Source organism: Ursus arctos, unplaced genomic scaffold, assembly GCF_023065955.2.
Source record: "Ursus arctos isolate Adak ecotype North America unplaced genomic scaffold, UrsArc2.0 scaffold_1, whole genome shotgun sequence".
Lineage (NCBI taxonomy): Eukaryota > Metazoa > Chordata > Mammalia > Carnivora > Ursidae > Ursus > Ursus arctos.
In genome coordinates, this window is record NW_026622763.1 from 76,158,494 (window position 1) to 76,174,704 (window position 16,211).

Genomic DNA, 16,211 nt, shown 5'->3' on the forward strand with positions numbered 1-16,211 from the left:
AGTGGTTAGAATGGTGCCTGGGATGTCCTAGAACCCAGTAAATTTTGTTACTGTTTAATTCACTTGAGAAGAATCTCTGGATCATAAATTGTGACCTGCACCACAGCTATGTATGTGTTAGCAGGACAGTGTCTCTACACCACAGCTATGTATGTGTTAGCAGGACAGTGTCTCTACTATTTTATTACAGTACCTTAAAGTGGCTTTTCCCTTTGTATTTGCCCTGTATTTTCTAAGGTTTTCAAAATGAGCAAATTTACATTTTTAAAAAAGGAAAAAATGGAAACTGTCAAACTGGTCAATCTGATCCTCCCTAACTAATGCAGATCCAGAGTCAAGGCAAAAACAAATTAAGCCAGGCTTCATGAGTTGCCTTAAGCCATTATCTTCTGGAACTGATAATCTTTATCAGTAATTTTGGATTAAGGCATAATAAACAAGATATTTTAAAAATGCATTTTATATTGCTTGGATCTGAAATAAAAGGGAAAATAAAGCCTTAGTCCATAAACAAGCAGTAATAGCTATGAGGGGGAAAAAAAAAGGCCTGAGAGTTTTCTAGAAAGTACATATAAAGAAAGGAAAAGAGGGCCTGGGGCTGAGCTGATTCCACCCATGTTCTAAAAGACGGCAAAGTATATCTTCAAAAAACACAATGTGGGAAAGAGCAAAAAGTTTACTGACGAGAGAACTAACCACTGGTAAGAGTACAGGGAAACAGGCACTTTCATACATTGCTGAAGAGAGTGTAAATGACAGGTAGTAATGCTGGCTCCTCTTTATAAGGACCTTAAGAGAGAAAATTTTCTAACACTTCAGTTTTAGAAACAGTTGTGCTTCATCTGAGAAACTGATTTGTCTTATATTAAGGATTCTGAAGGTCCTGTAACTAATCTCTCTACATTTGGCTGCTTTAAAGTTCAGAGATAAATCTGTATCTCAACAATAACATACAGAAACGTATGGCACATTTTATGTATTAATTCCACTTCTGCCTTCATGTTTATTTTATGGTAATATATGTAATTTTATATATTGCTTTAATTAGTTCTACAAATTGCCTTAATAGGGTGTCCTATAAATAAAAAGTTCAGACATACATAAATAAAATGCCATGCTTTGAAAAGAAAAATACAACAAAGGACCATTTTATGGTATAAAATTTAGGTAAGATATAAAATTAAGTCAGGGGAATCCAGTCAAAAGCCAAATAAAGCTGTATTTTTATACTGTACAAAAGAAAATTTACATTCTTAATGTAACTAGATACATCTAGAGGAAAATTACACATTTCTCAAGAAACACAATATTTAACATCTCAGGTTTCTGCATTGCAGACTGATAATGAATTTTATACATCTTTATTTACAATAAATTAAAATAGTTTTTCATCTCTGGCAGATATTTACAAGGTCAACAGTGACTACGTTTCACATTTCAACAATCAACAGCATTAACCAATTCAGTAAGACAGTTAAGATAATGGCTTACATGCACCAATAAATATGATCTTAAATGTACGGTTTTTTTCTTCAGCTCTGAAAAAATGAAAGTTTCACTAGTCCTAGGTTGAAAGGACATCAGTCAATAGAAATCTTTATTTTCTTCATGCCTCTCCTATTTAAATTTTCACCAGCATGACTCTCTGAATACTTGGGAAATTTATACCAAGCTGCAGGTTGATGCGGGTCTGGAAAAAAAAAAATAAAAAAAAACAGAAAAAAAAAAAAAAAACCAAGAAGAGCTGATCTATACATTCCATATCCTTTTATGAAGCAAACATGTGAAAGTGGGGTATCTCCTGTTTACTTGTCCATTGTGACAGAGATCAGACTATATAATGCTATAATAAAAACCCTTCAGAAATTGTAGCTAAGAAGAGCCAAATTATTATGAGAAAAATAGTGGGAAAATAATCTTTGCACCATAAAAATGGTTTCTCTTAACCAGTTACAATGAATGTAAAGTCAGCATAATTTTTAGAATGAGAATCAAGATTCACCGTAAAGTAGTTGAACTTATTACAAATATTTATTCATTTTTTAATAGATTTTAAGTAATCTCTACACCCAACGTGGGGCTTGAACTTACAACATACTAGAATCGCATGCTCTAAGGACTGAGACAGCCAGGCACCCCACAAATATTTTTAAACAACACATGGAGCATTGAGCTTATCTCTCAATTCAGTCTGGATGATAAAACTTAACAAAAAAAATCCAAAATCTACATTAATAATTGTTAGCCAATCTTCTCTTTCCAAGACAGCTGATCAATACATTCATTACTTTTTAACTACCACCTGATACGAAAAAAAAATACACAAAACCTGTTTGCAACATTAGTTAATATACATTTTGTGTTTGCCCAAATAAATTGTTACTTAATAGTTTAAGTAAATCCATTAGTTCTTAGTGGTCTATACACTTAAAAAATGAGTGTTTTAGCTGTTTTCTGCAAAGAAAAAAAAAAAACACCCAGAGTGATCATGTACACAAATTATGTAAAAACGTACCATTTTAGCCAATATCATACTTACTGGAAATAACTGCCATTACTTAAAAAGTACATTTCCATAACTCCGCCCTCAATTTTATTAAAAAAAAATCCATGATATCCTACAATATACCAATTTTAGGAGTTTCTCCTCTTTTTTATTCAATACTGATGAATAGAATCCTTGAGTTAAGGAGACATGAAAATGTGCCATATGGGATAATATTTGGCCTTCTTAACTGGTACTTTTGCTGGAGGTGTAAAATGTTGACGTAAGAAAACCTCAAATGGAATCTTGTAGGAACTGTAGACCTATGTTGCAAATCAAAGAAATCTTATAGTATTTATTTCCCCCAGGGCTAGAAAGCAATCCTTTATGTTAAAAGGACCTCATTCCTTCGTAGTTAGGTACTTTAAAAATTATATTTGGTTGAGACATTTTCTTTGGTAAATTTTATAATCAACAAAGTTGTAAAGAATTTCCTCTGATACAATTAACACTGAGCTGTTGACACTCAAATACAGCAAACCAGTTTAATATCAATTCTGTAGTTGGGGATGGATTGTCCAATTAAGTTCATTTCTCTTTGAAAATAAAAATTTTCTTATTGAACCTACCTCCAGATACACAATTATAAAAAAAAAAGACATATATACTGTAAGCTACACTTAATTCCATTTTTTTGGTAAAATCTATAAGCCTAATAGCATAATAGCAGACATATGAATGTGCCTTAATTTGTAAACATTTTCTCAAGACCCAAAGTAAAACAGAGAACCTACATTTCTGTACTATGCTGCCAGTTATTTCACATCATTCCCAGCTTTCTGCTAACTTCTATCCTGAACTCTTTGCTCATGTGTATATTTCTCATGTGACTAGTGGTTAAGAAATACTGAAGCGACTGAAGTTTCCCAAAGCCTGTAGTTGTGTGGGCAGGTTTAGAAGGAATGTGCCTATAGGGGTGGGGAAGGTTGGGTGACGAGGACTCCTCTAATTCTAATGGCAGGATCACCATACAGATTTCTGGCACTGCCAAAAATCTAATATAGTTTAAGTGCACATTGGTTGACTTTATGAATATTATTTCCTATGTATATTCAGTGCCAATATGATATACCCATTAGGTACAGAATGCAGGTAATACTAAAACTTATGCCTTATAGTATCAACATGACCACCCTGGAAATGGAAAATTGTATCAATCTGGTGACTCGTGATTTTATTAGCACTGTTGACAATTTTACACTGCATTCCATCTTATAATCTGGCAAATATTCTAATTTTTGAGAGTTTAATTTATCAATAACTTCTAGTAGGTTTTCAAATAACTTGTTTCTCAAAAGCACTTTAAAAAAAATTGAAGTATTACAAATGAGTGTCTCAACCGACTTAGTGGTTTGAAACATGACAATAATCATTCAACTTGAAAGATAAAAAGTCTCATATTCAGACTTTAACACAGCCATAGTATAGAAAAGTTGCTCTAAAATTCTTACAGATTTTCTGACCACTGGCATGACCTATTAAACATTTTTAACCTGAAAAACAAATACATAACTGAAATACTGATTAAAATAAAAACTTACTTTGTAATCCAAGATCAGAAATGGAGAGCTCCTCCTTGCCAGTGTTTATATAAATAGTATACTACCCCCTAACGACAGATACTAATTTTTTAAATTTACAAATGAACATGCAGAGAATTAAATGAGACAACTGATTGTCAACTAAAGTACTCAGAAATGGACCCATAAAAACCTCACAAAGTGAGGTAGCAGAAACACCTCACTTCCTTAAAATAGTCACAAAAATAGTGCAAAAAAAATCTCAAAGAAGTTATTCTCAGTATTCCAGTGTCTAATAAATAGTTACAATTAATTTAAAGCTACTAAGTGGAATTTGAGAATATACATTGGAAATATTGAGCTTATATAGCTGAGACTACCGCATTTAAGACATTTTATACGGTATATACACTTTAAATGACATAATGGTCACCATTTCATTATGGAATCATAAGCTTCACACTATAAACCTTTATCAACCACATAAAGAAATATTGCTTGTATCTATTCTAAAGCACAAGTTCAATTTTTTTCAACATTAGAAATTAATGGAATAAAATTTATTTCATCTTTACTTTGCAATACTCCATTGCGCAAAAACAATTAACTTGCTACCAGGTGACTGTGAAAGCTGGCAGATTCAATTACTTTAAAATAGCTAGAAACACTGATCAAAGCCATTTCTTTGGGTTTATCTTGCATTTAAAATAAATCCCCAGAAATATAATCAACTATAAAATGGCAGCATACAACTGTTATGTGGCAGAAAATAGTAAGGCATAAATTAGAATAAGAAAAATGTATCCTTACATCTGTGGTATAGATACCTACATTTCCAACACTTCCCCATCTATGTTTATTACTCTACATTTTTTCTGGATTAAATACTTTTCTTAATGTGCTATATTCACCAACTACTAGACCAGAACTGTAAAGAAACTGCAGAAAGAGAGAGTGTTACATACCACATTTACTATAGTATGAGTACAGGGAGGCAGTGGGGTGTTTATATGCATTTGACAGGAGACAAGTTATATTCTGGCTCTGCTTCTTAGTTATGTGACTTTGATCATGTCACAACCTTTTGAGCCTCAGTTTCCTGAGGATAGATATTTGGGGAGGGGTCACTGGGTGACTAGATTATTTATAGGGTCTTGTCTAGCACAAAAATTCTGACTCTATAAACAGGCACAGAAGAGTAACTGGGAGAATAAGAGTGGTGGCAGGGGTCAGGATTTCTAATTACAATCACTTCCCCCTCCAAGCTTCTCAAAATATTTTTTATATTTAAAATCTTACTTCTAAGTTAGCTTTCCACACTTTACATTTTAGGTTGATTTCTAGTAACATAATTAAAATTAATGTAATAGAGAAGAGTAACCAAAAGCTTCAGATATTTCTTTGTATTTCTTAATCCAACCTGGCATAGATGGCATCAAACAAATTGATTTATTATAGAAAACAAGTATTTTCTCTGTAATGAGCTTTTCCACGGGGGAAAGACCTTTCCTTATGAAAGGTAATACATACATGCATACATACATACATACATACATACATACATACATAGACACATACATACAGGTTGTAAAAGAATAAAGTATGACTATTGCTGGCATATATGGGTTACAGCTGTTCTATACCTGAAAACTATTTTGAATTAAATGACAATAATGCAAATTAATATAAAAGAAATCTCTTAGAAAATTTGACTTATGGTTTATTAAACTAAATTTTAATTATATCTTGCACAGGAAATCTGTTCTAAGACCCTGAATGCACAGTTAGAGCTAAATGAAAGGTTTCTTCATTAAGGCCAAATCACATAACTTAAAAGAACAAAATGTTACAGAGTTCTGAAACATTAATGGGTATGCATACATACAAAATATGTATATACACACAGATAAGTGAAATCCTATAAGCTGAAAAGTTTTCCAAAACCAACTTTTCAAGTTTAAGATTTTTAACAAAACAAAAGGGATATTTATTATATTTATTACAGCTTTTGCTGTAATTTGGTATTATTTGTTTTTTGGGTTTGTGTGTGTGTGTGTGCTTTAACTAAATCAAGGTAGATTTAGATGCCATTAAAGACACAACTTGTTGAATTCAAACAACCTGCCAGCCTCCTAAATGAACCAGGCATTTCTGCCATAAAGTGAACGACCTCCAGCCATGGGCAAGATCTTACCGCTTGGTAAGAACAATGCTCTTTTCTTTTCCTACCTGAAACTTTGCTTTCCTCAGTATGCTATAGATCTCTGGACATTTATTTTGGCTGCTTTCAAACTCATTTATCTGACATCCCTTAAATTAAAAGGGACATCTAACATATGTCTTTGTGATATATATATATATACATGCACACACACACACACACACACACAAATCAATACATTTCTATTTATACACTTTTAACTTTATCCCAGACTTTGGCAATGTTGTAGTAGTAGTACTGGTTGAATTAGATCAGGTTCTAGTTTTCCATTTTCTATGAGCTGAAAAGTGTTACAGACTGCCAAATTCAAATAAGCGTCTCATTGTTCTTATAAAGATTCTAAAAAAAATCCCCTCCAAAACAAAACAAAACAAAACAAACCCTCTTACAATTAAATAAGAGGAGGAGGGGGGAGGTTTTCAGATGTGGAAAAAAACAAGAGGCATTTTTCTGTACTTTATCAAAATCTGTTGTAATTTTAATTGATAGAGATAATATTTTAAACTTTGTTAATTAGGAGAATACTTGCTTTCTATAAATTCAGTATATTTTTCTTTCACAATAATAAAATAAAAATGTCTAAATATACAAAGCACTAATATCTCTGATGTATTTTGTGGAAGGATAACATATAGCAGTTCAAGTCACAATACACTGATTTTCAAAAACCAATATATTTTCTTCTTTTTTCAATCAAGCATTAGAGCCTGAGACCCAAAAGAACTTATACTGAAATCTTACCCAACCAAATCAGAACTAAAAAAAAAAAAATTTTTTTTTTTAACTAATAATGCATTTTTGTAGCCTCTTAGCACAGTTACCAAATGCTACTTACATACATTCAACATCTAGCTTACTGGCATGATTTCAAAGTTTTATAAAAATGAGAAACTTTTGCAGATATATGATTAGAAGGTACACAAATTGCATTACATTAAACACAAAGGCAGTGTGGTTCTTATAGGAGAAATCAAGTCAGTACCCCCTGGTAGAAATGTTCTATAAAAATGTGTCACATTGATGCATCAGTGTTTTCAGCCAATTATCTGTCCCTGATGTATTTCCTTGGAGTATATGATCTATCAGGACTTCAGGTTTCTTAATCCAAAGTATCTGACTGAATTTAGGTACATCTAGAAAGCAGCTGAAAGGGTTTCTCCAATAGTCTGACATCACAGAAAGTGGGTTGAGAAATCCCTCTCTTTACCTGAAGACGTACTTGTTCTACTTCAGTCATCATCAGCTCACAAAGGAAAAAAAAAAAAAAACCTATCAAAACTTCCCCTCACACACACAGTCCCACACAAGCTAAACAAAAACCGCCCCCTCCCCCCGCACAAAACCCCAGCACCAAAGTGTCAATCATTCCTGGGAAATAGAACATGCCCCTTGGATTCTCTGATTTGTTAGCTGTTCAAACTTTAAGGACAGAAATGACCTATGTCCTTGTGGGGAGGAGGGAAGACATGTTAATAATGACTGTAGAGCCATTGAGAAAGTGCATTATCAATTACACAAACAACTTTGAGCCCTGCCCTCCAAAGGAGGGGGCCAAACTTGATTTAAATGCCTCAGTAACTGAACATTTGTGTCCTTGAAATAAAGGAGATGGGGGGAAAAAGAACCACCCACATTTTAATGAAAAAGTGCAGCAGTCTACCACCTTTCCCCATGCTTCTCAAGAAAATGATTGCACAGACTCAGAGAAGTCCAAAGTCATAGCAGAATCTCTGAGGCACTCCTGGTTAAAAGAGAAAAAAATATGATCCAGTAATCTCCACAGTTCTATAGATTATGAGAACAAACCCGTTTTGTTTTGTTTTTTTAACGAAAGCCAAAGAATCATTTCATAGGGATCATATACACCATTTCCTCTAACATATCCTCAGTCTCACAGTGTTGAAATGGGACCGATCAGCCTACGATGGATTGCACATCACCCAAGGAGAAAGGAAGGCATGGAAAATGCATACATTTTATACTGCTTCACAAACACATTTACAAGGAATAAGGTGAAGAGAAGATATAGGAAGGAGGAAAAAGAAAACCTTATTGCTGTTTCCATACAAAATACAGTATGAAGATACCTAAACTAAATCAAATCTGATTACGATGACCAATATTTTCACAATGTGGGATGAAGTGTCTTATACAATGAAATGTTCAGTTTAAAGGGTAAGCAGAAAGATGAGAGAGGATGTCAGAACTACACCTGGGATATTAGCTGCATATTGAAACTTGGGGATCGAGACTGCTTGGTTAAGGGAGCTCCTGGGCTGAGGAGCTCTTTACCTTCTCCACCTTGACCTAGCCGGTCTTCCTGTAGACTGATAGTTGAGTATCGATTTACATTGTTAGCTGCTAAATTAGTAACTCCCTCAGTGCCAACCCCAATGCTGGTACATGCTTGACTGCCATTTACATAGTCAAATGATTTGCTTGAGGAAGCACTGGCTGTCCGGATTAGACTTATACTATTGGTTTTTGGCACCACCTGGCCGGCAGGCAGGCTCAGGTGTTTCTTCATCGGTGTCAGCTCGATTGAATCTACACTAAGATCAGCTGGTTGCTGTACATACTGCCTGCGAATGACTGAATCTCGAGGGCTCTCACTGGATTTGATGACAGAGGCTGTTTCTTTATCCTTAGCTGAACGCCCAGTTGCTACTTTCCTTAAGCTCCCCCTCTGAGAAGAGGAGGATGGTTTGGTCCCAATTGGCTGACTGCTGAGGGAAGCCCCTGATGAAAATCCTTCATCTGCATCATTTAGGTTTACCGACTCTTCTCCATTTACACCCTCAGCACCTAAAAAACAAATCAGACAGACTCAGCAATAGCTACATTAAAAAAGAAGGAACTGTGAATAAAAACTCAACTGACCTTATCTCTTGGGTAATGTTTGCTATAGGCTGGCAATGGCCCTGTTGTCAACACTTCCCCTAAATAATTTAGGGGAAGAAAGTTTAATCTACACAGAATTCTAATATGTTATTCACTGTGTTCATTCAGCTTTAATTAGCCCAGCTTTTGTAAGACTATACACCAACTTAGTACCTCAATATTTAGGCATATAAAACAACTTTAGGTGAAATACATTTCGTTACAAATCTTTATAATATACCCTTGTCTATTTGAGGTGACCATATCTATCTGTTTAAAAAAAAAAATCAAAATTTTTTATCTTCCTTAGCCCACCATTAAGAGAGACCATACAAAAGAGACCCTCTTCGGATTGCAGTCACCCAGTATAATGCCAAACTCATTATCCCTACAAGCCAAACACTTTTTAAGGCCAGTACAATTTTACATTTACTAAACAGCTAAATACTTCTACATGGCTTTAAAACCTTTAACATGGAATTACTAGAGTTTTTAACTCAAAAAACTACATCGTTTCCAGTAATTTCATACTTATATTTTGTCTTATGGGGATATCTACTCACTGGTTTCCATATTTTCTCGACCAATTAATGTGAAGAAAATATTTGATTATCAGAGAGTAACTAGTAGGAATAGTTAAGGATTTTTACTTTCTATATTATGTAGCTGCAAGAATTTAAATTTTTCATCTTGAGATGTATTATTGTCATAATCACAAAATACTATGGTGTCCCATTACGTTTTATGCAGAAACCACAGTTAACGAAATAATCCTTATCTTAGGATTTTTGTTAGAAAGGGAGAAGCATATCTAATATATTCAATTTGGGTTTTCCAGAAAGCCTAATCCTCTTACTGAAAGTATGATCAACACTCTCTTGGAAAGTAATACATTTGATTCTTTCAAAACAGACAGCAGTTTGCTACATCATTATGTATGTTTGCCAGACTGCAAGAAAGTTTAATCTGAATCTACATACAGATATCAATATTACAGTTAAGGTAAAATATTAGGAAAGAATTCTAAACAAATATTACTTTGAGATACAGGTTATCTAAGTAAAATACACATAAAATATTTAAACACAATCTTTATTTAACAAAGTACCTAGAAAAATAAAAATATTTTCTTAGATATATTTTCTTATATGGATTAGCTATTTCCTTCTTTCAAAAGAAGAACAAATAAGGCTATCTTTAAAGCAAAAGGCATGTTATTATATCCAGCAGTTTAATAATCTTCAACCATCATGCAAAGCCATATGAAAATGCAGCTGGCACCACTTCTCTCAACCCCTTCTTCAAAAGAGTATATAATGTAACTCAAAATGAAACTTTAAATTATATTCATATGGTATCATCTCAGCAATTTATTTACAGTTACTATAAAGAACTCCAAAATGCCCAAGAAAAGATATTTACTGGTTCACAATTGTATCAGTAATACAAAACCGGAGTGAACAGAAATGTATCATCAGATATACATCTATATTTACTGAGGAAAGGAGACTGAGAGATTTAGTGCTAGCGTCTAAATCTTGCCTCATGCAGGTCTGATGCCCAAGCAATATGGCCATAAAAGAGATGATGATAACATAAAAGCCACCATGCAAGAGAATCTGCTGATATTTTATGTAATAAGAAATGCTCTTTCAATACAGTGGAACACTGACAATACTTTATAATCACAGGCATTGTCCTCGGTTTGGCAATAATTTTAAATCCAACTTTAAAAGTCACAAATAAAATGTTACTTGACAATCAGGATAAGGGTATGTGATGGGCTTATGGTCTCCCTTCAATTTCAACATATAACAAATATAATTTTAATGATTTAAAACCATCATACTAAATTCTTTTAAAAGACCAAATAGTAATGTCAATACAAAAGCTCCAGCCAACTTCAGAATTACTAAAACATAGGTTTTAGTTATTTCCTTCCATTTAAAAAACCTCAAAGAATAAAAAGGCAGTTATGTCTTACAACATTTTTCCTTTCTAATTTTCTCCCTGGGTGACACTACTACTCATGATCTATACGGAAGATAACCAAAAAGGATCTTTAATGAGCTTACTTTCTTTCTTTTTAAAGATTTATTTATTTACGTGTGAGAGAGAGAGGGAGAGTGAGAGAGAGGGATAGGGAGACAGTGTGAGTGGAGGAAGAGGCAGATGGAGAGTGAGACAAGCAGACTCCCCATTAAACAGGGAGCCTGATATAGGGCTCATTCCCAGGACCTTGAAATCATGACCTGAGCCAAAATCAAGAGACAGTGCTCAACCGACTGAGCCAATGAGCACCCCTTTAATGAATTTTTCTATTCAGTCTGCCTTTCCTTATAGATTTAGCTTCTACTAATATTGATTTAATGATAAAATTAATCTAGATTAAAAGGCAAAGTAATTTTTGAGAAACTTCAAACACACTGAAAGAATTTACTCCTCTTTCCTTGTGGTGATACCCCACCCTAACCAACTTAAATTTTTATCAGTGACAGGAGATATTAAAATACGATATTTTAATTTTTAATTAGAATATATTTTAATATTTAATTAGATATTTTATTATTTTTTAAGGATTTTATTTTTCAGTGATCTCTACACCCAATGTGGGTCTTGAACTCACAACCCCAAGATCAAGAGCTGCACGCTCTACCAACTTGAGCCAGCCAGGCACCCCTTAATAGGATATTTTAAAAGAACTACTATTTTGGTTCCTTTTTCAACGTATACGACTTTTGATGAATTGGAAGAAATGTTTCAACCTAATCCCACACTCTAGAATTTCATCAAGTCTTAATTATGATAACATAGTATTACATTTAGCACAAATAATCCAACATTCTAACAATGGTAGTAGATATATATATCAAGTGGCTGGCTCCTTTAGTCCTCAGGAATGTTGAAAAACAGGCTGTTGTTCAATTTAGGCCAACTCTGGGTTTGACATCTATTCATATACTTATTTTTATGCCTTTTGACTATCTCAGGGATAACATAAAGAGATAGAAAATGAAAAGGGAAGGCTGCATCTTTCACAGGATCTCTGTAAAAAAGCACCAACTCCTTTGGGTCCCTAGATCATGCACATGCAACACTGTTAAATGAAGTTAAGGTCAATGTGGGCAAATGGGCAAGGGAACAGAAGGTAGATTTAGATTCTTACTGAGCATGCTCAAATTTCTAATGCACCAAAGAGCAAGAGACTTCCTTAAGGTGGAAGGTAACTGCTACATATATGTTTGGTCTTAAGTAAAAATATATAACCTATTTTAAAACTATTTGCTATATTTTATTAATTAGTGTAAAGGTTCCATGGTAGCAATATATTAAATAATGAAAAACTATTAGGCTACAGTTCCCTCTTTCACAAAGTCAATTCCTATGGGCATCACATGTAAAACAGCAAATAAATAGTTTTCTATTGGAGAGAAGTGTTCTTTTACAGATGTGGTAGTGACGGTGGCAGTGATGGTGGTGGTGGTGATTTGGGGGGAAAAAATTCTCATTTTGAGATACCTACACTATAGAAACAAGGATCTACTAGGATACCTGAACTCTAAATAATACATTTCAATTTCTGTTTGAGAGCTACAGAAGACAATCATTATTTACAATAAATGACAAAATGTAGTGTGGACCAGTATAACACATTTATAGAAGAAAGAGGCTAGTAGTTCACTAGTTAGACCCAAGTAACTTGACCCACAGATTGTAAAAGTGATAAATACTGGTGTACGCTGTCAAAGAGCTAAGAAATTCTTGTTAACTGACCAACCTGGAATTAGAGATAAATCGGCCAGCTCCACTTTATCCAATTTCTCATAGATAATCTATTAATGTTTTAAAACTTTCTTCACATATATTTAAGGAATATATTATTTTATAAATGAGATTAATTTATATTGACTAAAAGGCTCATGTCCATTGGGTGCATTTTTCCTTTCCTAATGTTAGAATAAACATGCTCAGTAATGAAAAAATCCCAAGCATTTGCAGATCTTTTGGAGACAGGCCTCTGCCTTGTTAGTAGCCATGCCAAGCTGTTCTTTGATTACACAAAATGCAGACTCCAGGCCAGCACAAATGGTTAACTAAAGATTGTACCTGACCTGGCGCTAGGCATATGGGGAGGTGTGCCTTGCAAGGAGGAGCTAATACACCCTGGGATAGTGGAAACACACACTAGAATGAAAAGATGTTCTGCTTGGGGATAGAGAGCCAGGATCCTTCTCCAGCAACTGCCTCACTGACTTCTGCCTCCTCATCTCTGTCCTACCCTCTGTTGTGGCTGCTGCTGAGTTGGGCTCCGGTGAGCCGTGCTCAGGGGTCCTGCGCACCAGCACCTCCCCCTCTTGAACACGTTTGATCCCTAGGTCAGTGGAGCCGTGTTGGATCGGGGAGCCAGGAATACTCGAGTCAGCCTCGTTTGAGAAGTCAAAGCCATCTGGGATTCAACATATAAAATTTTAGTGCTTTTGTGCTGCTCTATTCTTTTCTGAGCATTTTGACCCAGGCAGATAAGAGAATGTATATATGGATATGATAAAAACACAAATACTATTTATATAGTTACATGTGTGTGCACAGCATGCACACACATTAGGCGGCAGATGAACAATGTGAGGTTTGCAAATGAATAGCACAGGAAAATAGGGATCATTAAAGTGGCAATTAATATATCTTAGGCAAGACAGCTTGACTATTCAAGTACCAAAGTCCTACAAAATACTGCTGGATTCAGCACCTCCAAAAAAAGGAAAAGCAAAGATAAAAATCGAAAATACAATAATCAACTCTTTCATGGATAGCTTGTATTTCACCAATGGTTTGGTCAGTTATATAATTTTTTCCCACAGTGCTCATACATGCACCTTTTTTCCCATCATAAAGGCTTAAAGAAACTTCTTATTCTTATTACTAGTTCAAAAAAAGACAAACATTAACTTGATTTTATTTTTTGTTTTTTGTTTTAACATTCATAGAGCAGTCTAAATAACATCTTTCTATTTTATAAAATATATATATCTTTATCTATATCAAAATAAATTCAGGCATTTAAACACATTTCTAGCGCTGTATTTAAAACCTAAATCATTTTAGTTTAGTTTAATTATATAGAGTACTAAATATCATGTGTTAACCTAGTCTATAAAAACAGTGATAAATTTGCTAGAATCCATGAATGAGCTACAGGAATTTTACACTTACCTTCTCTCCTCCATCTATGACGACGGATTGAAGCTGTTGTAATCGCAGTCCGAGAAATCCTCGGCACTGTTGGAGTGACTTCCACTTTAAGTACTTTCTGGCCTTCTTGTGAAGAATCGGGAGCATCAAACGGTAATGAGTTTTTCATGGCATTGGCAACCTAAATGATAATATAAAGTCTGTACATATATACACCGAATATATAATTTATGTTTATTTTACACTTCACATTTCCATAATTTTTTCAATATATATATAAAGTGGTACCATAAAATATAAAAGTACACAATGCGTCAGAAAAGTTTGTACCTCCATTGTTCTGGTTTTTTTTGTTTTTGTTTTTTTTACGGGGAGGGGCAGGGGAAGGGAGAGAGAGAATCTTAAGCAGGCTCCATGCCCAGAGTGTGGGCCAGACACAGGGCTCAAACTCACAGCCATGATGCCCTGAGCCAAAATCAAGAATTGGACACTTAACCACCCAGCCACCCAGGCACCCCTGTTTTGTATTCCTTTAGGCAGCTTTTAAAATGAGTATTTGCTTTTAAAATGTGAATCACATACCCCACAGATTCCTTAAAGTTGTTCACTTTCAAAGAGAAAAGGCATTTCAAAGAAAGAAAAATTGTTTAACATTTGAACCCTGTTAAAGAAAATTTAGAAGTTTCTGATTCTTCAGACGAAAAACAACAAGCAAAAAACCATCTATGAAAAGCCTACAGCGAGTATCATTCTCAATGGGGAAAAGCTGAAAGCCTTTCCCTTATGATTAGGAAGAAGACAAGGATGCCCACTCTCCCATTATTATTCAACATAGTACTAGAAGTCCTTGCAACAGCAATCAGACAACAAAAAGGGATAAAAGGTATCCAAATCAGCAAAGAAGAAGTCAAACTGTCAAACAGTCTCTCTTCACGGATGACATGATACTCTATATGGAAAACCCAAAAGACTCCACCCCCAAACTACTAGAACTTATAGAGCAATTCAGTAATGTGGTGGGATACAAAATCAATGCTCAGAAATCAGTTGCATTTCTATACACGAACAATGAGACTGAAGAAAGAGAAATTAGGGAATCCATTCCATTTACAATAGCACCAAAAATCACACGTTATCTCGGAATTAACTTAACCAGAGATGTAAAGGATCTATGTTCTAGAACACTCCTGAAAGACATTGAAGAAGACACAAAAAGATGGAAAAATATTCCATGCTCATGGATCGGAAGAATAAACATAGCTAAAATGTCTATGCTACCCAGAGCAATCTACACTTTCAATGCTATCCCGATCAAAATACCAATGACATTTTTCAAAAAACTGGAACAAACAGCCCTTAAATTTGTGTGGAACCAGAAAAGGCCCCAAATCGCCAAGGAATTGTTGAAAAGGAAAAACAAAGCTGGGGGCATCACGTTGCCGGATTTCAAGCTATACTACAAAGCTGTGATCACAAAGACAGCATGGTACTGGCACAAAAACAGACATATAGACCAATGGAACAGAATAGAGAACCCAGAAATGGACCCTTGGCTCTTTGGGCAACTAATCTTTGACAAAGCAGGAAAAAACATCCGGTGGGAAAAAAGACAGTCTCTTCAATAAATGGTGCTGGGAAAATTGGACAGCTATATACAAAAGAATGAAACTTGACCACTCTCTCACACCATACACAAAGATAAACTCCAAATGGATGAAAGACCATGATGTGAGACAGGTATCCATCAAAATCATAGAGGAGAACATAGGCTGCAACCTCTTTGACATCGGCCACAGCAACTTTTTTCATGACACATCTCCAAAGGCAAGAGAAACAAAAGAAAAAATGAACTTGT

At 34.6% G+C, this 16,211-nt stretch overlaps 1 protein-coding gene across 14 annotated transcripts in view; it reads right to left on the bottom strand.

Annotated features, from left to right (window-relative positions):
* Positions 1-1,201: 1,201 nt before the first annotated feature.
* The window catches only part of HYCC2 (hyccin PI4KA lipid kinase complex subunit 2), an 84,092-nt gene continuing 69,082 nt past the window's right edge, over positions 1,202-16,211 (bottom strand). For 10 of the 14 annotated variants that reach the window (XM_026492193.4, XM_026492197.4, XM_026492192.4 and 7 more), the window contains 3 exons: positions 14,378-14,537; positions 13,446-13,613; positions 1,202-9,091 (listed from right to left, as the gene is read on the bottom strand). In XM_026492193.4, the coding sequence (XP_026347978.1) occupies positions 8,493-9,091; positions 13,446-13,613; positions 14,378-14,537 (927 nt within the window). In that variant the 3' untranslated portion in view covers positions 1,202-8,492. The remainder of the gene's footprint in view (positions 9,092-13,445; positions 13,614-14,377; positions 14,538-16,211) is intronic. The other 4 variants (XM_048214565.2, XM_026492199.4, XM_048214566.2 and 1 more) reach the window with 1 other exon arrangement.